The 25,418-nt window shown below is 41.5% G+C and overlaps 1 protein-coding gene across 1 annotated transcript in view; it reads right to left on the reverse strand.

Annotated features, from left to right (window-relative positions):
• Positions 1 to 25,418, reverse strand: part of WASHC4 (WASH complex subunit 4) — a 136,912-nt gene that overhangs the window by 57,465 nt on the left and 54,029 nt on the right. Inside the window, exons 17-25 of the mRNA XM_030213852.1 lie at positions 23,079 to 23,225; positions 19,613 to 19,692; positions 13,593 to 13,698; positions 12,874 to 12,990; positions 10,757 to 10,925; positions 9,803 to 9,957; positions 3,337 to 3,411; positions 3,131 to 3,235; positions 361 to 495 (exon numbers count right to left, since the gene is read on the reverse strand). Of these exons, the coding sequence (XP_030069712.1) occupies positions 361 to 495; positions 3,131 to 3,235; positions 3,337 to 3,411; positions 9,803 to 9,957; positions 10,757 to 10,925; positions 12,874 to 12,990; positions 13,593 to 13,698; positions 19,613 to 19,692; positions 23,079 to 23,225 (1,089 nt within the window). The remainder of the gene's footprint in view (positions 1 to 360; positions 496 to 3,130; positions 3,236 to 3,336; positions 3,412 to 9,802; positions 9,958 to 10,756; positions 10,926 to 12,873; positions 12,991 to 13,592; positions 13,699 to 19,612; positions 19,693 to 23,078; positions 23,226 to 25,418) is intronic.

Consider the following 25,418-nt stretch of genomic DNA (forward strand, 5'->3'; position numbering starts at 1 on the left):
GTCAGGGAGATCCAGTGCATCAGAGCTGTCAAATCCATTTAACAGCGAGGATCCGTACAGCTCATCTGCATCGTTGGCTGTTAGCGATTTGATAAATTTTAACGAGGCAGCTGTATTTTATGGCTGCCTTTGTGCATTGGGGCCTAAATCAGGTATTTTGTTTGTTTATATAACTACCCTGGCTCCTCTTCTTTAGTTTGGGGGGGGGGGGGTTGTTTTCATTCTAACAGTTACTACTGTGTACATAGGAGGAAGGTGGGGTCTGGCTTTGTGTAGCAAGCATTAATTCCAAAGGAGCTGACAAGAGACACAGATTCATAGAAGGGAAACAAGTTATTTACAAAGAAAGTTTTGATTTACCTTCTGATCATTTTGATCCTTTACTTCTCTGAAAAAACGAATATCTTTGATCAGTCTGGATTTAATGTGTTCATCATACATAAACTGACTAAAGATATAAAACTTCTTTCTTAAAAATTGGTAAGTGAAATTGACCTGGAAAAAAACAAGTAAAATTGGCCATTAACACAGACAGACCTCGGCAAAACCATAAGTTCAAAGCATGCAACTGAGAATCAGCTATACTTTGTGATATGCACAATATTTCAGAAGCACGTATAATCAAGTAATAAAGGCCATGACACACTTTCTTTCAAACTAGGAGCCAGCAGTGAAGACTTCTCACCCTAAACCTCCATTGTGTCCACTAAGAGTGAGGGAGGAAGAGGCATCATCTTTGATGTTTGCTCCATTTCCTTTAGTGCTTTGATTTACTAAGACTGCTTTCCCATTCTGCTTCCATGAGGAAAAAAAAAGCTTAGTAAATATATTCCCTAATACATCCTTCACAGCACTGGCAGAAGCCAGCAACCTTCCTTCCCCAAGCATGCTGGCAGCAGCATGCCAGCACCAAAGGCTGGTGCCTCTTGGATTCACTTAGCAGGCTATAGCACAGGTATCCCCCCAACCTCCCCTTTTCTCATCCTTCTCCACCCTGTCCTCCTTCAACAAGCACCTCTCTCATCCCCTTATCCTTCCTCAATCTTTCATCCCTTCCCACCCTGTCCTTGTTTCCTCTCCTCTCTCTTATCCCCACATTCTCATGCAGTTTCTCAGTTCTCCCTGTGTTTTCCCTCCCTGTCATTCCTTCTAACTTTAGTAGCCTCCCTCTCACAACCAAGGGCGTAGCCAGACCTCAAAGTGTGTGTCTGCGTGGGGGGGTGGATGGAGTCATGTGTGTGTGCGTGCATGGGTGTGCTATAAAAACAGGTGGGTGGAGGGAGGCTGGAAAAAAGATTGGTGAAGGGGACGTACCTGGGGGAGAGGGGAAAGAGGGAAATACAGTATATAGATGGATATGTAGATAGAAGGGGTGGAAAGGAGAGGGAGATATGCTCCTCATGGATGGGAGGGAAAGGAAACGGTGACATGCTCATGGATGTTTGCTTTTTTGGAAATGTACATCTTTTCATTTTGTGTTTAGCAGAGTATGGAAGAAAATGCATTTCTGTTACTTCACCAGTATTTTCACCGCTTATAGCATCTGGCTTTCTTTGGGGGGCAGGGGATCAAGGTGACTGTGTTGCGAGGGGTTGGGTAGGGTAGGTGGGGGCTGGGGGAGGGGCTGCATTTTATTTTGTGTCCTCTTTGTCGAGGCAACTATAGTAACCCTACGTGATAAATGCGTAAAACTTGGGTGCAAGGGTACAATTTCTAGGTGTTACAATCAATTAGGCCCTAAAATAACATTCTGTATCATTTTACAGGTTAATAATTTTTTAATTAATTTTAAGCTGCTCTCCTATAATTTTCCCTGTACCTTGGAGGCAGCCACATTATCAGCAGTTGTTAATCACTTCACTCCCTAGACTAGGCACAAATGATATCACACATACCCAATAATCATTGTGGGGCTCATTTTCAAAACAGAAAGCAGCACAAAGCGGCAGATGGATATTTTGTTTGCCAAAACGTCCAAATCCATAATTTCGAAACCCATTTTAAAAATGGTTTTCTATGCAGTTTGTCCAAATCACAAGGGGGCATGTTGGGGATTTGGGTGTTCCCAAAACTTGGATATTTTTCTGCCATAATGGAACAAAACAAAACATCCAGGGTTAAAAGTTAGAAGGTTTGGTCCAGACCTGTTTCAATACTGACCAAGTCACAAAAAGGTGCACTAGATGACCAAATGACCACCGGAGGATTAAATCAGACTCCCCTCCTCCTCCTCCAGTGACTTCCAGTGGTCACTGATCCCCTCCTCCTACCCCCCCCCCCCCCAAAGATGTGAATGAAAATACATACCAGCCTCTTTGACAGCTGTATATGTTATGGCCAGTGCTGTGCACTGCAGAGAAGGGGACCCAGGCCCATATCCCACTCTGTTACACTTGTAGTGGAAAGTGTGAGCCCTCCAAAACCAAGTGACATAAGGGCTATTGTAGTGGTATACAGTTGAGTACACTAGGTTATTGGTGGGTTTTAGAGGGCTCACTACCATAACACTCACCTTACAATCTAAGGGGGTAATGGTGAGATGTGTACCTGGGACCTTTTATATTAAGTCCACTGCAGTGCCCTCTAAGCTGCCTACTGCTCTGTTGGGATGTGTATGTGGCCAGTCTACTAAGAATGCTGCCCCCCCCCCCCCCCAATACATTCCAATAGCTTGTTTTTGCGTTTTTTTTCCGTAGGACATTTTTTTTTCTTTCAAAAATGGTCCAAAAAGATAGACGCACTGAGCAAATGGCCATTTCTGAAAAAATAAAAGTTGGACTTTCTTTGGTTTGAAAATGGTCATGTTCAATACTGAATTTTTGGACATTTTCCACAAAATGTCCAAAATTAGATTTAGATGTCATATTGAAAATGCCCCTCTATATGAGCTATTTTGTGATATTTCCAACTATAGTGGCTCCCAGAGCTTCAGCTAAATGGCAGGGGAGATGCTTAAAGATAACTTAACAATAGTAATACTGCTCCTCGTGCAAATGCTAACAGTAGCCATAGGTGGTTATGAAATACTCAACAGCACACAGAAGGTACAACTTTCTAAGGAAATAATATTTATCTGTATAACTCTCAGACATCACTTCTCTGTGTATACAATAAAATCACCAATGCCTACCGTTGTGCTCATAATTCCTGTACCGTGTGTTCGAATGGAATTTGCGATGTGTCGGATATTGATAGTGTTCAAATGCTTGTTATTGCTTGTCCTCTCAATGAAGATCTACAAAAGAATTCAGCTAGGAAATGTCATTCACATGGTGACAGCACACAACAAAAAAAACATTTGCATATTTGCTGGAGAACAGAAAAATGCCATCTCACCTGGTTATTGAGATTATAGAGGTATCGAGATACAAATACATGAATGTTTCTCATGATTTCCAGGACATCCAATCCCTGAAACAGAATACAAAGTTCCTGTCTTAGCAATTTAAAGCATTATTTTAGAGCTCCAGTGTGTACTGGCAAAGCAATATACTACAGGATTTGAAAGTCAACTTGCTCGTTTAACTTGTTTTCAACCCAGGGCTTCCCATACCTGTGGCAGTGACCCAGTAGCCTACTGGCTTTCAGAAGAACCACAACAAACACACATGAAAGATCTGCATATGCCAGTATATGTAAATTTATATTATACAAACTAACTGAATATATATTGAAAACTTAGCTGGCTGTGGACTCATCAGCATAGGTTTGAGAAGCCCTGCCTTATGTATTAAGCCCCTGGGACAAAAAGCACAAAGTGTTAACATGAAATATAGAAAATTGCTTGTTTCAAGTCAATGAATATTATACACCACCTTAGATACTATGATTCTGGTAGGTCTATGCAAAGTAAAATAAATAGAGGAATGAAACAGAAATGTATGTTCAAATGAGGTCAAATCAAGGGAAGGACAAAAGAGCACACACATAAAATATGTATATTCATCTATGTGTACTGTATAGATCATTTTTACTTGGCAAATTGAATCTCATTCTAAAGAGATAAGATATTATTTGGTAGAAGCTAAAGGGTCAATGTTCAAAAAATTGCAAGACATTTAACCGACATGGAGGGTAATTTTATAACCAGGTGCCTATTAGGAAATTGAAAAAATGTACCTATTTTGTGAAGAAAATATAAATATAGGTACCTTTGGGGCTCATTTTCAAAGCACTTAGCCTTCCAAAGTTCCATAGAAACCTATGGAACTTTGGAAGGCTAAGTGCTTTGAAAATATGCCTCTTTGTAAAATAAGCTACCAGAACCAGCCTCATAATGCTCTCAAAGTCACATCCGTTCTGAGGCAGGTATAATTATGTACGCATTCTATGCTGGTATGCATATATTATATATGCATATATTATATAGAAGTATTCACATCCATGCAATTCAGCCCAAATGCTGCCCCCACAACACCTACACACAAGGCGCATAAAAGTATCTGGTTATATATCTGTGCAATTTTATAACGGCCATTTTCCACAAGTAAAGCAAAGTTACTCACCTGTAGCAGATGTTCTCAGAAGACAGCAGGCCAAGTATTCTCACAGCTGGATGACATCAGCTGATGGATCCCTGTGCGGATGCTGACTGGCGAGACTAAGAACTTTCTAGTAGCGTCCCACCGTGCATGCACTGGTGCTTTCCCACCTGCTGCATGAGCGCAGGTCCCTCAGACTCTGGGGAAGCTTCCTCCTTTGATGTCGAGAGCGGTACAGCATGAGTCGATGTCAACACCCTTCAAGATGCCAGTGTAAAGGATCTCTGCACAGGCATGGGTTGAGCCTCAGGAAGAATCTGGGGCTGATCTGCAGCTGGCGCAAGTACCCTCGATGCCTGAACAGTTTGCAGCTGCAGCATCTGCGCCAGCTCTTCCAGGAACATGGCTTGGAACCACTCATCGAAAGAAGGAATTGGCAAAGGTGGAGGAGCTGGGAGACAGGCAGCCTGAGAAAGCATCTATGCCAAACTGGTAGTGGGGACCTGGCTGTTGGGAGGCTAGTGCCCCAGCATCTCTTCCAAAGTGGGGGAGCATTCCTCCTGGTGCTGGCGTCTCTTGAATACTGGAAAAGCCAATGCCCCCGTGATCCTCGCACCGTGAATCGATGAGGACTGATGCTTCTGCTTCTTGGGCTTCTACCTTGCTCAGCATCATGGTCCTTCGGTGCCGAGGAAGACATCGAACCCATACGTGTACTGGGTGTTGGGTCCGATGCTCTCAGCACCCTAAGAGAGGTGGAGACCTTCTTGATATCGGTGCACTCCCAATGGATGTTGGCATCTTGGCAGGCATTGAGATCGATGCTTCCGGTGATGGACTGTCCTTTGTGGAACTGTATTTCTCCTGTTGGATCTGCCGCACCCTCTGTGTCCTAAATGGCATTTTTAAACACAGTAACATAGTAAATGATGGCAGATAAAGACCTGTATGGCCCATCCAGTCTGCCCAACAAGATAAACTCATTTTACATGGTATGTGATACTTTATATGTATACCCGAGTTTGATTTGTCCTTGCCTTTCTCAGGGCACAGACCGCAGAAGTCTGCCCAGTATTGTTCTTGTACTAAGTTCTGAAGCTAACATTGAAGCCCCTTAAAATTCACACTCCAGCCCATCCCCATCTATTCAGTCATGATCAGGGCGAAGACCGTAGAAGTCTGCCCAGCTCCCGTTTTGTTTCCAATTACCGGCGTCGCCACTCAAACTCCACTAAGATTCCACGGAACCATTCCTTCTAAACAGGATTCCTTTGTGTTTATCCCACGCATGTTTGAATTCCATTACCGTTTTCATCTCCACCACCTCCCGTGGGAGGGCATGCCACATATCCACCACCCTCTCCGTGAAAAAATACTTCCTGTTAGTCCTCAGTCTGCCCCCCTTCAACCTCAATTCATGTCCTCTAGTTCTACCGCCTTCCCGTCTCGGGAAAAGGTTCGTTTGCGGATTAATACCTTTCAAATATTTGAGCGTCTGTATCATATCCTGTTTCTCCTTTCCTCCAAGGTATACCTGTTCAGGTCAGCAAGTCTCTCCTCGTACAGTTTGCAACTCAAATCCCATACCATTTTTGTATGGGATTTGAGAGAACAAGAGTTAGGCTCATGGTCACGACCAAGACACCCAATGCACCAAGACACCCATGTGCCAAAAGCATGGGTCCATCACAGAAATCACCCAATTACACTGGGCACACCTCCTCTTGAAACCACTGAGGGGGCAGGTCTAATGGAACATTGAGTAATGAATCACAGCCAAATTAAACTTCTCAACTGTGAACTGAAAAAGGGGCAGCAGTCAAATTGAGATCGCAGCTCCAGCCTAACCAGGCCTAGCAGCTGAATAAAGGAAAACTATCCGAAGAAGGCACTGCAAAAGAAAGACACACACAGAGGAAAACACAAAATACATCCTCCCTGATCCGCAGAAAAAGTGAGACTGAGGGACCCGCACTCATGCAGTGGGCAGAAAGATACCAGCGCATGAGCGGTGGAATGCTACTAGAATGTTCTTAGTCTCACTAGTCAGTGTCTGCACCGGGTTCCGTCAGATGACATCACCCAGCCATGAGACTACAAAGGCCTGTTTGTCCTCGGAAAAAACATGATTTACACATGAAAAATAATTTCTAAAATTACCCCCCCAAATCACTCAAAACTGGTTTTCAGTTAACTACAGAGCAACACAGAGAGGGTTCAAAGTACAGAACACAATCCAAAGCAAGAAAGCACCAAGAGCCTTCAAAAACACGTATGGGTACTGACCCAAATATTAACACACCCAGCGTCTCAGCTAAAGGCTAGGGATAAAATCCTAATCCAAACTCTGTATAAAAATACAGATATGGTGTAGCCTAATGAGCGGCAAAACTCAGTTAATCACAGTCAGCTACATTTTTAGCTGAAAATCCACCCAAAATCTAGCCACCTAAATATTTGTCTGGCTAAATTTAGGACAATCAAGTTTACCGCCTAAATTTAGCTGGCAAACGCTAAACATCATTGCTTGCTGGCTAAGTCTTCTTTTACAAATCGGAGTGAAACAATATCAAACAAAGAAAAATCAATAAATACAAATTGTTTCTGTTAAGTCTTCTTCCACCCATTCCAATTATTAAATTTAAGGGTGGGGCCAACACACACGCCCCACAATTCTTCTAAAGTTAAAAAAAAATTCTGCAATGGTTCAACAGTTCCCCCTCTAACTCTTGCCATTATGTTAAAGTGTGGCAGAAGAACTGACAGCCTTCCTTCCTCCCCTGTGACGATCACTCCCAATATCATAAAATAGTTTGATGGAAGCTATGATGCAGCAATAGTCTCCTTACGGCCCAACTTAGGAAGGGACTGTTGGCCTTTCTTCTCCCAACTTTTATGGTTTTTGTGGGAGACGGGGGGATGGATTTCAGCTCCCTATCTGACTTTATCGTTGAATAATTGAAAGAAGAGTTAAATGTGATCAGCTAGATTTAGGTCTGGTTGGGCAGCAACTAGATTTGGTCCAAACGTTAGTGCTAAAAATAAAGAACCAGACCCCCTAAATTTCTTCTCCTAACCCAAACCCTCCCCCTAGGCCTGTTCAGAATTTGGCTGGCTAAAAGCTAGCAGCCTACTGCAGCTTATGTGGATAAATTTACTTGCTTAGCCCAGTACATTTTCAAGGTTTTATCTAACGAAGTCCTTACTTGGCCAACTAAATCTTATATGATAGATCTCACCATGAAATGCCACCTCATCCTCTAGAGAATATCTCATATTACATTTCCCAAGTTGTAAAAACTTAACCTTCAAAACTATCCATAATGCTAATTTTTCTTACCAAAGGACCAAACTCTGGAACTCATTACCCAAGTATATCAGACACTCAGTCGATTCTATGTCGTATAGAAGTTTACATAAGTACATAAGTAATGCCACACTGGGAAAAGACCAAGGGCCCATCGAGCCCAGCATCCTGTCCATGACAGTGGCCAATCCAGGCCAAGGACACCTGGCAAGCTTCTTTAGATGTGTTCAGCTAATATGAAAAGACATTTTTTATAGTTGTATTCTTGTATTAATATTAATAGTCTTGTAATGCTTCTTCTTAGGGGCCCTTTTACAGAGCGACGGTAAGCCCAACGCGGGCTTACTGCTCGCTATTTCGGGACTACCGCTGGCCCAACGTGGCCGACAGCAGTAGTCCCCACCCCGAGTGCGTGCCATTTCCGGGGGAAAAAGAAAACCCCCAGAAATGACTTACGCGGTGATAATTCGGCAGTAATCAGGCATCACAGCGTGCTGCCCGGTTACCGGTGGGTTAGCACAGGAGACCTTATCGCCACCTCAACAGGTGGCAGTAAGGGCTCCCCGTCACATGGCCATGCAGTAAGAGTTCTCTTACCACATGGCCATATGTGCCAGGGGTCTTTTTACCCGATGTGGTAAACAGGGCGCTGGCACACAGAAAAAACACCCATCGCCGCACCAGTGCAGTGTCCTTTATCCCACAGCTTGGTGACAGGGCCCCTTAATTTGTTATGTAAGCCGCATTGAACCTGAGCTTTCTTGGGGAAATGCATGGTAGAAATGTCATATTAGAAAATGGATCACTATCAGACTTATTTTCAAAAGAGAAGGGCGCCCATCTTCTGCACAAATGGGAGATGGGCGCCCTTCTCTCAGGATCGCCCAAATAGGCATAATCAAAGCCGATTTTGAGCGTCCTCAACTGCTTCCTGGCGCGGGGACGACCAAAGTTCATGGGGGCGTGTCAGCACCGTAGCAAAGGCGGGGTTGGGGCGTCATTAAGAGATGGGTGTCCTCAGCCAATAATGGAAAAAAGAAAGGCGTCCCTGACAAGCACTTGGCCAACTTTACTTGGTCCATTTTTTCTTGCGACCAAGCCTCAAAAAGGTACCCGAACTGACCAGATGACCACCGGAGGGTATTGGGGATGACCTCCCCTTACTCCCCCCCAGTGGTCACCAATCCCCTCCCACCCTAAAAAAAAAAAAAAAAATTTAAAATTTTTTTTTCCACCCTCTATGCCAGCCTAAAATGTCATACCCAGCTCCATGTCAGCAGTATGCAGGTCCCTGGCGCAGTTTTAGTGGGTGCAGTGCACTTCAGACAGGCGGACCCATGCCCATCCCCCCCCCATTACACTTGTGGTGGTAAATGTGAGCCCTCCAAAACCCACCTGAAATCCACTGTACCCACATCTAGGTGCCCCCCTTCACCCCTTAGGGCTAAGGTAGTGGTGTACAGTTGTGGGAGTGGGTTTTATTTTGGGGGGGGGGGGGGTTGGGGGGCTCAGCACCCAAGGTAAGGGAGCTATGCACCTGGGAGCAATTTCTGAAGTCCACTGAAATACCCCCTAGGGTGCCCGGTTGGTGTCCTGACATGTCAGGGGGACCAGTGCACTACGAATTCTGGCTCCTCCCATGACCAAAGGGCTTGAATTTGGCCATTTTTGAGATGGGCGGACGACAATCTCTAAGGTCGACCGAAATGTTGAGAGTTGGGCATCCCCAACCGTATTATCGAAACGAAAGATGGATGCCCATCTTGTTTCGATAATACGGGTTTTCCCCGCCCCTTCGCAAGGCCGTCTGCGAGGACGCCCTCATGAAAACTTGGGCGCCCTGTTTGCTTATGCCCCTCTAAGTTTTCATGAAACTACAGATACACAGACAATATATACACGTTAAAGAAATACATTTTGTAATTATTCTACATCAAAGGTTTTAAATAAATTGCACAGCAATGCAAACATCTTAGTGAGAAATGGCCTGAACATACACACACATACCACACACCTGTTCTAAAGTCTGACTTGGCAGATGTGCCTCTGTCATAATTAAGCCATAACGCTGAGTTGCTAGGTTCCTCATTTCACTGTATGTGGCCCAGTCATGAAGAGCTACTGTGGTTAGGTTGTAGAAGGTCTTGTCTAGGTAGTGTGTCACATAAGCTACATAAATAAACCAACAAAAAAAGAAACACAATGACTTGACCAACAACATTCCACAATCAATGCACAAGAACGTAAATGCAAAAAGCTTCATTGCAACAGAACAAGAGCTTAATAAGCCCATGTTAAGTGAACGGGGAAAGAAAAAGCGAAACAAGTGCCAAGGTAAGAGAATATTCTGGAAGTAACAATCTAGTTCAATGAAAATCAGCTTGCAAAAGAAATACAATTATCAGGCTCCACTAAAGACAATGAAACAATGAAATAATAAACCTAAATTGAAAGAAAAAGAACTGCTCTAACTGTTTCATTTTGAAACCTATTTACTCTGCATGCATTGCATGTAACAGGTAAAACACCTAATGCAACGCCTGATGTTGAGTTGAGAACTGCATAGGTCAAGAACTCCAATATCATCCATGGATTGTGCTCTCCAATGCAAGAGCTTGCTATTTCTGTTCTGACAAAAATCAAGAGAGAAGAGAGGCCAATATAACAATATCTGTACCTGCACATGAAGATTCATAGGATAAGAAGTCTTGAACTCTTAAGTACATTATGTTACGTTAAACAGCAGTTGCCGACAGTGGAGAAACTCACCACACAAAGCATAGCTAAAAATTGCAGGTTACTGAACAGTGTTAAGTGACTGAAATGGGAGGGTGTGGGCTAGAACTCAGAAGAGCTGATGAAACCCAGAAACAAAAAGGAAAGAAGACTCCTGAGGGAAATAGAAAGGAAAAAAAACACTAAGACAGAAGAAACTAAAGCAAAGCTGGCTAAATAAGATGTTCAATACCTTTGATATCAATAAATCTGTTGAAAAATCGAATAGGCTTCAGGGAGAAAAAATGTGTCAGATCCTTCATGCCAGCTTTGAAGGGATTCCTCTCATCCAGTTTTAAATGCGTGTGTACAGAAAGTCTCAAATCCTTCTCAATTTCTTTGCACAACTTGTCCAGTAGGTGCTGTTTGAGGAATAAAATCATGCCACATTTCACTTTGCATTTATGTAACATACAAGCTCCAGCCTTCAAAACATTAAAATAGAGTTTTGTTTAAAGTCTCTGCTGTTTTTAAAAGCTTTATGTCTTCTAAACAGAGTGATTTTTTTCACACATTTTAAATTGTTTATTCATTTTAAAGATTAGTTGCTGTAAAAAAAAAAAAAATAATAATCTTTTTCTGCAGTGGGATGTTTATCGATTAAGTGCCTTTCCAGGAAACAAAGTTATATAATAGAACCAATCAAATCTTTTTTTTTTTTTTTAAGATAGCAAACAGCCTCAACTGAATGTCAGTCACTACTACAGCTATCTCTAGTTTGCTGTACCTACCATTTTCTTCACAATTTCCAGCTGCACTGTCAAATCATGAACCAGCTGCTTAACACGGAAGCCAGGGCTACACATAACTGATCAACAATCACTTGAGCCCAACATTAACACAATGTTTAAAAAGAACAGGTACCTACTAGCATCATGTTGATGTGAGGTCTGGTGACATGTGACCAACTGACTCCACGTAAAGATGAAGACTGGGGTGGTCCTGTGTGACAGAGCTAGGCAGGAATTGGTGTGCATGAAGACGAAGAGGCTCAAAAGCTTCTAGTAATTTTTAATCTGGAGAAGCTTTTCTACTTCTCTAAAATGCTCCAAAAGTACAGTAACAAATGCCCAGAGAGTGGCTACTAAAATGGTCAGTGATCCTTGTCATAATGCATACAGAGACAGATTTAAAGATCACAACATGCATAATTTGGATAAAAGGCACAACAGGAGAGATATGATAGAGATGTTTAAATATCTCTGTGACACCAAAGAAGATTGAGGTAGTGAAGACAAAGACTGTATCTGAATTCAAGAAAGCTTGGGACAAGTCCATCAGACCTAAGGGAGAGAAAGGGATAGTAGATGGTATGGATGGGCAGAATGGATAGGCCATATTGTCTTTATCTGCCTTCCTTTTCTAAATTTGTCTGTTTCTGCGTAATTGAAAGGAAATTCTGGAATGAGGGGACATAGGATGAAGGTGAAGAGGATAGACTCAGGAGTAATCTAAGAATATTTTTGTATGCGAAGGGTAGTTGATGTGTGAAACAGCCTCCCAGTAGAGTTGGTGGAGACGAGGACTGTTTCTGATTTTAAAAACCACATGAACCAGAACAGAGGATCTCTCAGAGAGAATAAAGAATTGTAGCACTTGTTACTACAGATGGGAAGACGGCATGGGCCATGTAGTTTTACCTGCCATTATTTTATCTGTTTCTTCACTTCTATGTCAATAGGGATTTGTGCTGCATGTGCTTTGTGGAGAAGTGGCCTAGTGGTTTGAGCCAGTGGCATTCCTGGCCTGGATGGCACCCGGGGCGGAGCACCGATGCGCCCCCCCCCCCAGGTGCAGCGCGCCCCCCCCCCCCACTAGATGACACCCCCCCCCCCCCCGGGTGCATACCGCTGGGGGGGGGGGGTGCCGCGGCGTGCACCTGCTCCTCCGCGTTCGCTAACCTGTTCCGGGGCAGAGGGAGCTGCAGCGAACGAACGAAGTTTAGCGAACTCGGAGGAGCAGGCGCGCACCGCGGCACCCCCGAGCAGCGTGCACCTGGGCGGACCGCCCCCCTCCCCTTGGTACGCCACTGGTTTGAGCACAGGTCTTAACATCCAGAGGTGGCTGGTTCAAAACACAACACTGCTCCTTGTGATCTTGGGCAAGTCACTTAACCCTCCATTGCCTCAGGTACAAACTTAGATTGTGAGCCCTCCAGGGTTAGGAAAATACCCAGTGTACCTGAATGCAACTCACCTTGAGCTACTACTGATAAAGGTGTGAGCAAAATCCAAATAAATAAGTTATAAGCATATTTCATATTTCAGTGTTTAATGCATACTATGATTCGTTCTGTCATTATGTAGTTACCTCATTCAAGATCTGCATGATTTCACTGTCATAGCAGTCCAGCAGTACATCATAACACTCCAGATGTTTTGCATACATCATTGCTGGTACACAGTTCTGCAATGCACTGAACATGTACTGAAACAGAAAATGGAAAATTAAAAAAATATTTCTACATTTACTCTGGAAAACTGAACATCAGCTTATTAAGCGCCAATGGAAATAATTTGATAATATATCTATTTCCATTTTCTCTCATTCAGATCATCAGTTGGGTAAGCACTTCTCAACTTGCTGTGAACAATGGGCCTGATTTCTCAGAGGGGAAGGGCAGAAAAGAGGATGAATGGGGACAGGCTTGATGCTGATGGGAGAGGGCGTCCCCTAATTTTTGGGAGATTAATAATGGATCCACAAAACTAAAGTAGGAAACCACCAATTTAAACTACCACCTGAATTTTCTTTTTTTTTCAAATTAAGGTATGATTGTTTTAAGCTAAAAAAAATGATCTGTTACGGCATTCCATGTTTCTGGAAAAAAAGGTCTAAACAAAAGTGTTCTTTGTGGTTCTACCAAAGAATTTTAGTCCTTGCACAATATCATCATACATCATACATACAATTCACAGCTGCATCTCATATTTCTTTCATAGCTTCCACTGGCATGAATATTAGCACAACTATGATGACATTCTTCAAATTCTAAACTAAATATATAACCCAAAATGTACTTTACTTACATGTAATCTTGCAGCATCTACAGCATGCTCATACACATCATCTAAATAAATGGGGAACACTGCTCGATGCCAGTACAAGAAGCTGCAGTCACACTGTCCTCGAACTCTGAAGTGTAAAACAAATTTTGAATGCTCAATTAAAAAATAATAAAAAATAGATGTTTCAAGAAACAAAAGCCTTTGGTCTATCCCAACTGCAGAGTATGGGAGATCTGAGTTCAATTCCTGCATTCTGCTCCTACTCCTTATGCCATAATCTCTGAGGAATTATTATTATTAATTACATTTGTACCCCAACTTTCCCACACATAGCAGGTTCAATGCGGCTTACACAGTAAATAGAATTACAAAGTCTTGAAAGAGAATGTTACAAGGAATGAGGAGGGGGGAGAGAGAGGTAGGGGGATCATCACTCCATTGTTCAACAGACAAACCCCAGGACCAAATACACTAGGTTACAATGGGAGTTCTTTAAGATCTCTGTCCAGGGATTATTGGTGCAGTGACTAAGCTACATTTAAATGGGAGTAAGATGAGAAAAAAATACTTGGCAAATGTAAACGAATATTTATGAGGGTGTAGCCTCACTAGTAACCACTTTCAAATGAGCTAAAAACCCATAAATGGCCCAAAAAACATTGCTCCATAACAAGAACACAGTTCATAACTCACTTATTATTAGATTTTTCATGCCATAAATATTAGGGGGATCTCTCTATAACAGAAGGCCTTTGTTAACGGTGTGTTTTTGTAAGCTCACAGTCAAACCAAAGGGCAATGCTCCTTTTATTCAATATAAAAAAAATCCAAACCACAGATACAGCCTTTCCAATCAGAGAGAAAATTGTGGCCTTTAGAATTTGTCAAATTAGCTCAAGAACACCACCACAGGAGAAATTAGGTCTTACTTGCTAATTTTCTTTTCTTTAGTCCCAGGCCAGTGCAGAACCTCTGGACTGTGCACATCAACAAGCTGATTGAGAAAGAGAAAAAAAGAAGTCCTACTTGCTTTGCCCAATAAGGGCATTGTGCAGCCTTAGATAGCATGTAAAGGGCAATATTAAAAGAATACTAAATTGGCTTAATAACTGGATATATATTAGGGATGGCCCTCTGGATTTTTCTGTTAGGACTAGAAGAAAGAGAATTAGCAAGTAAGATCTAATTTCTTCTTCCTTAGCATCCTCAATAAACCAGTGCAGAACCTGTGGAATGTAGGACAGCAGTTCCCAAGATAGGTGGGACTCAAATCTCTGCCCAAATAATTTTAGTCCCAAATGAGTATAACATAACACACGGTCTTTGCCACTATAACCTTACAGTTCTAAGCGGCTAACAAATAAGAAGCTAGGACATAACCCAGGAAAAACAATCAGAAAACAAATACTAAAATAATTACAGAATGTTATTTAATACAAAGTTCCTAAATAACCAAGTCTTATCTGTCTTTCTAAAATGTAAATAAGACTGAGAATTGTAGAATTATGGTAGAATTTCTTTCCCCAATTTTGCAAACTGAAATGCCAAAGAGCTTTCTAATAAACTCATCCTTCTTTTTCTCTTCAACTGATGCATAGCAGATCAAACTGGAATTATGATGTCTACAAATTCTATTTGAAGTGGCAAAGATTACATGTTGATATAAATAACTGGGAGCTACATCTAGCAGAATTTTGTAAAGAAAAGCAGATTTAAATAGGATTCTTGCTAACCACTGCAATTTAACAAAGCAAGGAGTTATCCTGTTATATTTACTCCAAGAGAAAGTCGTACAGCTGTATTTTGAATAGTCTGCATTATCTTCATCTGTTGGTGAGAGCAGGCTAAGTAGCAGATAATACAGTAATCCAACTGTGTCAACAATACAGCATGAGCTACCAATTTAAATTCTTCAATCTCAAAGTATTTTTGTATTAAGTGCAATTTTCTCAAGAGAAGAAACGATTTCTGAGTAAGATAATCCAGCCATGCTCCTACATGGAGCTCAACGCTTTGAAAATATAAGAACAAAGTGTTGAAACTTCACTCACAAGGTCAACATACCTCTGATAGAAAGTTTTCAAACCTAGAGGCCACATCTTTTTCAAATTAAACATATATGCTATTGAAACATTGCCTCACCAGGCAATGATGGTTTTAGAAGTTGGTTAATCACGTCAATGTACTTCAAGAACACAGACAGACAAGGGGAAAAGATAAGACTTGATCTACCTGAAATAAGGATACCATCTTTGGAAGAAATCTAGACTGAAAGCCCACCTCTTTAACATTGCTTTTGACTCGTAACCACTTGTAACCACTCGCCTCCACCTACCCTCCTCTCTTCCTTCCCGGCCACATTAATTGATTTGATTTGCTTACTTTATTTATTTTTTGTCTATTAGATTGTAAGCTCTTTGAGCAGGGACTGTCTTTCTTCTATGTTTGTGCAGCGCTGCGTATGCCTTGTAGCGCTATAGAAATGCTAAATAGTAGTAGTAGTAGTAGTAATTGTTTAATCAAAAATTCCTGCTTCTGTGAAATGGACAAAGGGATTCTTCCAAGATACTCTTTAAAAGGCTCTCAAAGCCTTAAGCAGAAGAATCAAACTCCATTCAGGACAGGGGAAATGCTTAGAACATAGTATGGCATCCCAATTTAGAGAAGGCCTAGTACATGTGGAAGAAATGCACAAGAAAACCTTTTAGGTGGCCTCAAAAGTGTGACAAACTTGCAACTTGAACTTAAAGAACCTCCAAGCTGGTGAGGATGTCCCCCAAAAGGAAGAAATTGTTTTTGACGATCTGGGATCCATATATTCACTATGTGTCTTCAGGGGCCCGCAGTTTTGTCATGAACTCTCTTTCGGGATGATCTGGGGGGGGGGGGGGGGGGGTGGAGGGAGTTGGAGTACGCAAAAGGTTAGCTAGTTAAGCAGCTTAGATTGGTAAGAGTAATAATGATAATGAATATTTAACTACTTATGTTGAGGTGCTTTATTGTGTTGGGCAACTAAACTGCATTAGAAGTATGGAAATGTAGTGGATTCATATTTGACACCCAAAGAACGGTCAGGCTGGAGGATGGGAGGAAGGGGGCCACAAATGTCAAATTTTTTTGCAGGCACAGACAACTGCCCAACAAACCTCTGAGGTAAAACAATTAGGGGAAAAAGTACAAACACTGGAAACTTTGGGACAAGTCTCAATTAGGGATAGAAATTTTACCTTACGTCATTTAGAATACCTGGAGAATCAATCTAGAAAACAATTTGAGACTAATTTTCCTAGATCTCCCCTAAGATCACCAACTGATATGGTAAAGAAATATTTGGTTGAAATATTAGGGACTAGTAAAAAAGGCCCGTTTCGGTATGAAATGAAACGGGTGCTAGCAAGGTTATCCCTCCCTCCCTCCCTCTCTCCCCTCCAAGTCCCACGGCCCCCTTTCTTCCCTTCCGATTTCCAGGCCCTCCCTCTCTCTCCCTCTGTCCCTCCCCCGAGTTCCAGTCCCCCCTCCTCTCTCTCTCACACGTCCTTGCGATGCCTCCACCCGTGGCCCTCCCTTCCCCGACACTAGCCCCGTCCATCCCCCTACGTGCACGTCGCCCCCCCCCTCCAAAATCGCCAATCCCCCTCTGCTACCCCCCCCCCCCTCTTACCGGGGTCCCGGCGGCAGCAGTGAAGAGCCTTCGCGAGTCTGCTGCCTTCCCTTCTCTTCGCTCTCAGCTTTGACTCTGAGCCCGCCCTCATTTCCTGTTTCCGCAAGGGCGGGACCAGAGTCAGAGCTGAGAGCGAAGAGAAAGGAAGGCAGCAGACTCGCGAGGCTCTTCACTGCTGCCGCCGGGACCCCGGTAAGAGGGGGGAAGGGGAGGGTAGCAGAGGGGGGTTGGCGACGTGCACGTAGGGACGTCTCTGCCCGCTCCCGCTGTTCTTCAACGTGCGTCTCTCACTGGGATCGTAACCCCCTGCTGACGTCAGTAAAGCAGGGTTCTACTGCTGGCCAGTGACGTCATCAGGTGGTTACGATCCCAGTGAGACACTTTAGAATGTTCACGTAGCAAATTATTATATTAGATGTCAAGTGACTCACTGCCTCCTATAGTTCGGGCACAATATTTACAAAGTAATACAAAATTGGATGGTGGAACTTTTCAACCACAAATAGGAGATGGTATGAATCTAACATCTTTCTTAGAATTCTCATTGGAAGTTATCACTCAGAGAACTACTGTGGTGGTCTTTTTTGCCTTGGAGATGGACCGAGATGCTGTCCTGAAACTTTCCTTTAGACACTTGGACTCCATGTTCTTAGGATCTAAAATAAGAATTTATCTTGATCTCTCTAGAGAAACCCAGAAAAGGCGCAGGGCTTTTTTGGCCTTGTGCCCAAGGATTTTAGCCATTGGGGCTAAATTTGTACTAAACTTTCCTTGCGCTTGTTGAATATTGTTTCAATCTAAGCAATTTCAATTCTTTGATCCTAAACAATTACAGGAACTTTTGTTAGTGAAAGAGGATGTTAATGTAACTGTTAACAGATAGCACACTGTATGATAGGCTTGAGGAGGCGTGATGGGTAGCAGTAACTATTTGCTAATTTCTTTAAATTATTATTTGAATTTATTTTTTCTTCTCTAGGATCAAAACTGCTTAAGAATAATAGTTGAAAGTAAAATATTCATCTCCACTTAATTGATAATATGGATAAATGATTTAAGTTGTTATTTTCTAAATTTCGCAATCATCTCTTTTGGAGTTGTATAAAGTATAAATGAATAAAAAAAATTTTTAAAAGCTCTCCTAAATTGTAATCTTGGGGGCCCTTTTACAAAGCGGTAAGCCCCTATCGCTAAAAGGGAAGTAGCGCCAAGCGACCACAGCAGTCCGGTGGTAGTTCCAACCCCCAGCGCGCACCATTTCTGGCACTACACAAATATTTTTGTTTTTATAGCGCCAATGCATACCCGGCAGTAACCGAGCAGTGTTGCACGCTGCCCGGTTACTGTCGGGGTAGCGTGGGAGTCCTTATCGCCACCTTAATGGGTGGCAGTAAGTGCTTCCACCCGAAACAGGCGTGCGGGCAAGTGCTTCACTTGCTGCATTTCCATTTCTTTAAAAAAAAATAACCACTGCGGTGAAAGGGGGGTCAAAAACACACGCAGCTTCGTAAAAGAACCCCTTGGTCTCTTGGGTAAACAGTTAGAGCTTTTCTCTTTTCTTTTTTGAGATTAGTTTGGGGTTTTTTTCTCTTAATGCAAAAACCTCTCAGTGAACTATGGGTACAAAAAACAAAATTAAGGAGTTTTGTACATTCAGACTAATTTCCTTCTATTATTTTTTCTTCTATGGATGGCATTTACTGTACAAGGGTGTTACTTGATAATTTGGAATACATACAAATTAAAAAATGAAAACAAAATACAGTATGAATAATTTTTTTACTTGCACAACTTCATAGAACAAAACATTGTAAACTATTCGTTATGATATAAGGTCAAAAATGTGAGACATGAAGTAAGCAAACCTATTTAAAAAGTTAAGGCACAGAATCAAACTACCAAATGACTAAACTTCCAGTTCTACAGCCAGAAGTCTACTTTAATATTGACAAAATACTAAAATGTCAAGAGTAATTCAGCAAAATACAATGAGGCTGTATTGTTCAATTCCTCTTATGCTATACTCCCACGAGACACTAAGCAGGATTTCATCTTCCAGTCATTCTACACATTGTGCTGCTCAACTACTTTTCTGCACTTTATGGATTTGGATTTGTGATTGAATTACTTGTCTTTTCCAAATCAGAGTCAAGACTAGTTACAAATCAGCAGATCTTACAACCTAAATTGCACCTGAGCCAACGGAAGGTGAAGTGACCAAGATCACATGGAGCATCAGCAAAGATGTGGAATTTGAACCCCGGCTTCCCTGGTTCTCAGCCCACTACTGTAATCATTAGGCCACCCCTCCACTCCACTTATGTTTTCAGGGCTCCCAGCTGTGTAAAACTTGATCATATACAGTTTGGGTGCCCCTTACCTTTCTCTAAGTTCACTTATTAAGTCCATTTTTTTCATAACCAGTTGAAGCGGAAGTAGCTCTTCATCTTTAAATGTTTTCTGTTAAATATAAACGGATTATGGTAAATGAAAATGCACAAAGGTTATATTTTTATGGTTTTAGGTTTACATTCCATATTTTCCTAAAAGCATTGCAAAAAATAAGTTATGGCCAGAACCTTAATGAAAAAGTATTGATTAATTCTATATTTTGAATGGCACAAATATATGTAAAGCTATTGCCCCACCATTACCATCCATATATTTTACGTCATAGGAAACTCATTTCATGCATGTGGACATCCCAATGCCCGAGTTAACTGTGTGCTCCCCACTCCCTCCCTCCCTCCCTCCCAGGACAGTAAAAGTGAAGTCCTTTCTATTTTTGATGTATTGGACTTTTGCTGCTTATGAACCGATATATTGGCCACTTTGAAGGTAATTTTATAACGTTTTCCCACATGTAAAGCATGTTTTCTACATGGAAAATGGCCGATATAATATTTGCATGTGGGTATACACAGATAAAGTGCAATGCAAGACTTTGCCTACCATTATGGGATCTGTACATAGGCATTCCAAGGGACATAGTGTAGGTAGAGTTGAAATATACATGCTTATTTTATAAAATATTCTGATGTACAGAATACAGACACATTTATGCCTTCTATGGAACAGGTGTAAATTTATGCAAGAGGATTTGTACACTGCTAGAACTTATTATACGAGGGTTGAATGAAAAGTAATGCCTCCACCTGCATATTTCAACAACAGATGGCATCTCCAACTCGTCAAATGTGTTCATTTGTCCTTTGAAATCTTTTTGTCACTCTTAGTGCAAAAGCTTCGCACTGATGGATATATCATCAAGTGGGAAGTGGATCTTCATACCACTTACATTTTAATAATTGAAAAGATATTTAAGTCCTCTTTCCCAAACTGTCGATAGCCAGTAACCTCATTGAAAATGGATAGAAAATGATGTACAGATGGTACTACACACCACCGAGACTTTCACAAATGTACCATCATGGTACTGGGCACTGTTGGCGGGAGTGCAGAGCCATGGGAGACATGTACCACATTTGGTGGACTTGCTCAAAGGTGCAACCTTTCTGGGCAGCTATCCTCCAACTGGTGATACTATCTACCCCAAAAAGGCCGACTTTTGTCTACTCCATTTTAAGCCCAGGGGAATAAAGCCAGAAATACACAAGCTGGTTATTAAACTTATTTACAGCTAGTAAACTTTCACTGGCTGCATGTTGGAAGCAATCATCGCTCCTGACCCTGCAACGAGTATGTCAAAAGCTGGACTATGTATATCAAATAGCCAAACTCACCGCTTTTAGGCAAAGCCACCTAACTAACTTTCAGAGGGTGTGGGTGTCTTATGAAAACTGGAACGATAGCCATGCATTATACACTCCAAGTGTATATAATACAGGGATATTGCCCTACTTTGGGATTTCTTAGGATATGGTCCAGATGGCTATTATGGCACTTCTGGTGGGGGTGGGGGGGATTGTTGTTGTTGGGTTGTTTTTTTTAACAGTTCCACTTGGTGATGTAAGTTTTGATCATTTTATTTCTATTTTCCCAGTGCATGATAGATCCAATATTGTATGTTCATGACTACTGAAAACCAATTTTAAAAAAATCTCCGTTATTGCTTGTGAAAAATGGAAGCATGCAGTGAACACTCGCCAATGTGATTTAAGAAACATGCCCTGATAGAATTCTGTTCAAGGAGTCCTTCTAATTGAAATCCACCATCACAAGCAGGCTGTTTATGGTGATGATAGTGATGAATATGTTGATGTGAGTACTGTACGTCACTGGGCCAAAAAAAAAAACACCAAAGATTGTGGGCCAAGAAGGGTTGGTTTGTGCGATCAAAAATGAAGTAGATGACCCATGACAGTAATGGACAATTCTCACCCGAGAAAGGTTGACAACTCGTAAAGGATGATCATAGGATCACTCAAAGGGATTGAGAAGTTTAGAAGCACGAGGAGGAAATTTGTTGCAATATGACAGCGCTAGGCCTCCCACAGAACAAAACACCACAGAGGCAATTGTGACGATGGGTCTCAAAAGCCGTCATACAGCCCAGATTTGGCACCATGCAATTTCCATCTTTTTCCAAAATTGTAGTAATACTTTGGGGGCATCTGCTCGACTCGAATTAAAAGGTAAAAAGGAGTGAGCAGCTGGTTGAAGAAATAAGATGTGCTGTCCTTTCGTGACAGCTTTCAAAAACATGTCCATCATTGGCAGAAATGTATGGTGAACACCAGCAACTACGTGTAGGAAAAGAGCAAGTTTCAAGCATTATTTTTGCTTTATTTATTCATCACAATATCTTCAATTAAACAAGTTCATGGAGATGGAGGCCCTTCCTTTTCATTTGACTGTTGTACAAATCTATTTTATGAAAGTACATTGGTTCCTATGAGGCATATTTTCAAAACACTCAGACTTACAAAGTTACACAGAGGTGTATTTTCAAAGCACGTAGACTTACAAAGTTACATAGAAGCATATTTTCAAAGCACTTAGATGTACAAAGCTACATAGGAACCTATGGAACTTTATAAGTCTAAGTGTTTTGAAAATGAGCCCCATTACGACACTCTTTATAAAATAGGTGACTTTTTTGAACATGTCACAATTTTACACACATTTAATCTTTACATTAAAGACTGAAGAATTAATAAGATCTTTATTATTTATTTATTGGTCCACTTGTATCCCACATTTTCCCAGCTTATGCGGGATCAATGTGGCTAACAAAGTTACAATAAAATACAAAATACAACAGGAAAAAAATGTCTTTATCAAGAAACTTGTTTTTCTGGTACCTCTCAAGTTTCTTTAGGGACAGGTGATTGGCCCCTGCCTTTCTGCATATATTGCTTGGGAATAATGTATGCAACATGCTTTAGTAGGGGACCCAGGTTTAAGGAAGAGAACAGAGGTTGAGAAAAAAGTCCAGTCTGCTCCCTAAACAGAATCTCAAGCTCCTTCACCACTTCCAACTTTGCCCTTGTCACTACACCCTTCCTAGCAACAAATGCAACATAGCTGGTTTTTCTGGATGATGGACTAGCATGGGAGAGGGAACAGCTTGCATTGCGACAGTCTGAGGCGATAAGTCCAAAGCTTCAGATAAAGGAGATTAATAGAGCAGTCATAGATCCTGGTATGCTAATTTGTTAAACAAACTGAGAAAAAGCCAATCAATAATAAAACAGCCATTATTTTAAATGATTAGCGCATATACTGCACATGCAAACAGCATAAGACCATCTGACAGCACACACTAGGTTGTTTGGGCAATAAAACAGATGCAGTAATTATCAAAAATTCACTGACTTTTGAAATTATCTTCCTTGGACTCAAGGCGAAATTATCGCCAGTCACAGTAGTGTTCTGTTACTTACCATCTGTGTCCCCACACTCAGTGCTAGTGAAATAACAAGCCTTCTCTGTTTCGTGCTTGGTCCATTAATAGTATTTTCAGCTAGCACCAGAGCAGAGAGCACATCAAGCCTCTGTTCACTATACTTTTTGTCAGAGATTACTCTTTTCTGGGCATGAAGGGGAGAAAAAAAAAAAAAGATTCAAAATTTGTACCATTATTACTTGGTTAATTAGAAAAGCACTCTAAGAAGCCTATTTACTATTCTTATTTAAACGCTTTTATACCACACAATCCAAAAGTTCTCAGCAGTTTACAAAATATGCATACATAAAATCAAAATAAAATTCTTCACACTGACATAACATTACTGAACTAAAACAAACAATCCACACAGAAATCTTAAGACTTCAGTCTCATCACTCAATCTGATCTCTTCCACCTTCTCAAATCAGATCTTCAGCCCCATACACTTGTATAAAAAGTAGGTCTTCAATTCTCTTTTGAACTGTTTGATCTCTTGTATTTTCTTAAAGTCTCAATGGTAAACTGTTCCACATAGTAGGGCCTGCTATATAAAAAACAGCTGTTCTATATTCATTTAATCTTGCAACTCGAACAGAAGGCATATCTAAATACAATTACTATGAAGATCTCACTGAGCTGTGTTAACTGTTTAACACAGGAATTAGAGTGCACTAAAGTGGAAATTAGTATTCTAGTGCATTAATGGGCAAATGCTACACCTTACAGTCAGGGCAGGATTAACCCTTTAGTAGGTCTTAAGGCAAACAAGCATGCTGGTCTGGTCTGGGCCGTGCCAAGTAAAGGCCGCTCTCCCACCAACCCATAATGGAAAGGTTGAAACTCCTACAAATGGCACCTTGCATTTGTAGATATAAACATACAAATATACAAACACACATCTACTGCTACCTCACTAGAATAGGGATCCCCTGGGGGGGGGTGGAAAATGCCTGAATTTTTAAAATTTTGCACCTGTCACCATAGTGCACCACGCACGCGTCCTTGCTGTGTTACAAAACAACCCCCTTTCAATAGGCTGCAGTAAGAAAGGAGAGGCTAGAGAGGAATTAAAACTGGACTAAGACATGGAAGAGGCTGGAGGGAGACAAATTTAGAAAGTGTACTCCGTGGAGACCACAAGTTTCCAAAGGTACTCTAACACAAAATTTCTAAACTCTGATGTAAACAATGACTGGCAGTTAGTGTGGCAAACACCGATACTAAATAAGTGACTGACACACTTGTACATTCAGGCAATTTGTCTTGGCAACAGAGATTATTTGTGAAGGTGTGTTAAAACAGAAGTACCATCCCCTGGATTCTATAAATGGTGCCCAAAATGGCATGTGAACCTGAGATCCACATATAAATAAGTTAATGAGCTGTTATCAATAATTCGCTCTAATGTGGATTTACACTTGGATCTGGCTGCATGCAATTCTATAAAGATCTGCACCCAAAAGGGGATGTGGCTGTGGGAGAGGAATGGGTGGGTTAGGGGCATTCCAAAGAATTGCACGCAATGCTACAGAATTTGGGGGCTCCGCGACCAAGTTGTGTGCCAGGATTTACACCAGGTTTCAGCTGGAATAAGTCTTTATGCCCAAAAGTTGAGCGCTGGAATACACGATAATCAGCAGCCCAGGGCACCCTTTATGGAATAGTGCTGAGCATGAATTTTCCCGGCATCTACTGCCATTTACTAAATCCAGCCCTGTATATATATTTCAAATGCAAAAGGTTGATTTCGTCTGTATTGGTGTGTATGTGGTTGGTAGTTAGCCAAGTGTTATGACCACTTGTCTTAAGTGTAAAATATAAACTGTATGCCTTTGTGCAATGGAGATGCAGCATACGTGGGTGTTTCTGCAAGTGAGAGAAACTAAGAATATATGTCTATTAGAAAGAAAACTTGTATTTGTCTGCATGTGTCAGTTGGTGACAGAAATATCACTCGTGCGGATGTGTGTGTATGAAATAAGAGATACCTGTGTATGGGTGGTGTCAGAAAGGGAGTATGTAAATATGTAGATGTACATGTGTGCGTTCTTGCTCTTTTTGACCTACAGTTGCTTAGGTGAAATCAGATGTGGCAACAGACGCTAGAGATGTGCAGTTTTGTAATAGCAAGCACTGTTACAAATACTGTGCACTATTACGAACGAAAAGGAGAAATTAGATTTTACCGTGGGTTATGCATGCCTACCAGCTGATGGAGACTGAGAACACAAACTCTGACTTACATAAAATTCCTGTGCAGTTGCCAGGTAGCCAGTATTGAAGTCACAAAGCAGATAGGTTAATTCTTTTCTATCAAGACCTCCACCCCAGCTGT

The sequence above is a fragment of the Microcaecilia unicolor genome, chromosome 9 (assembly GCF_901765095.1).
Source record: "Microcaecilia unicolor chromosome 9, aMicUni1.1, whole genome shotgun sequence".
Classification (NCBI taxonomy): Eukaryota; Metazoa; Chordata; class Amphibia; order Gymnophiona; family Siphonopidae; genus Microcaecilia; species Microcaecilia unicolor.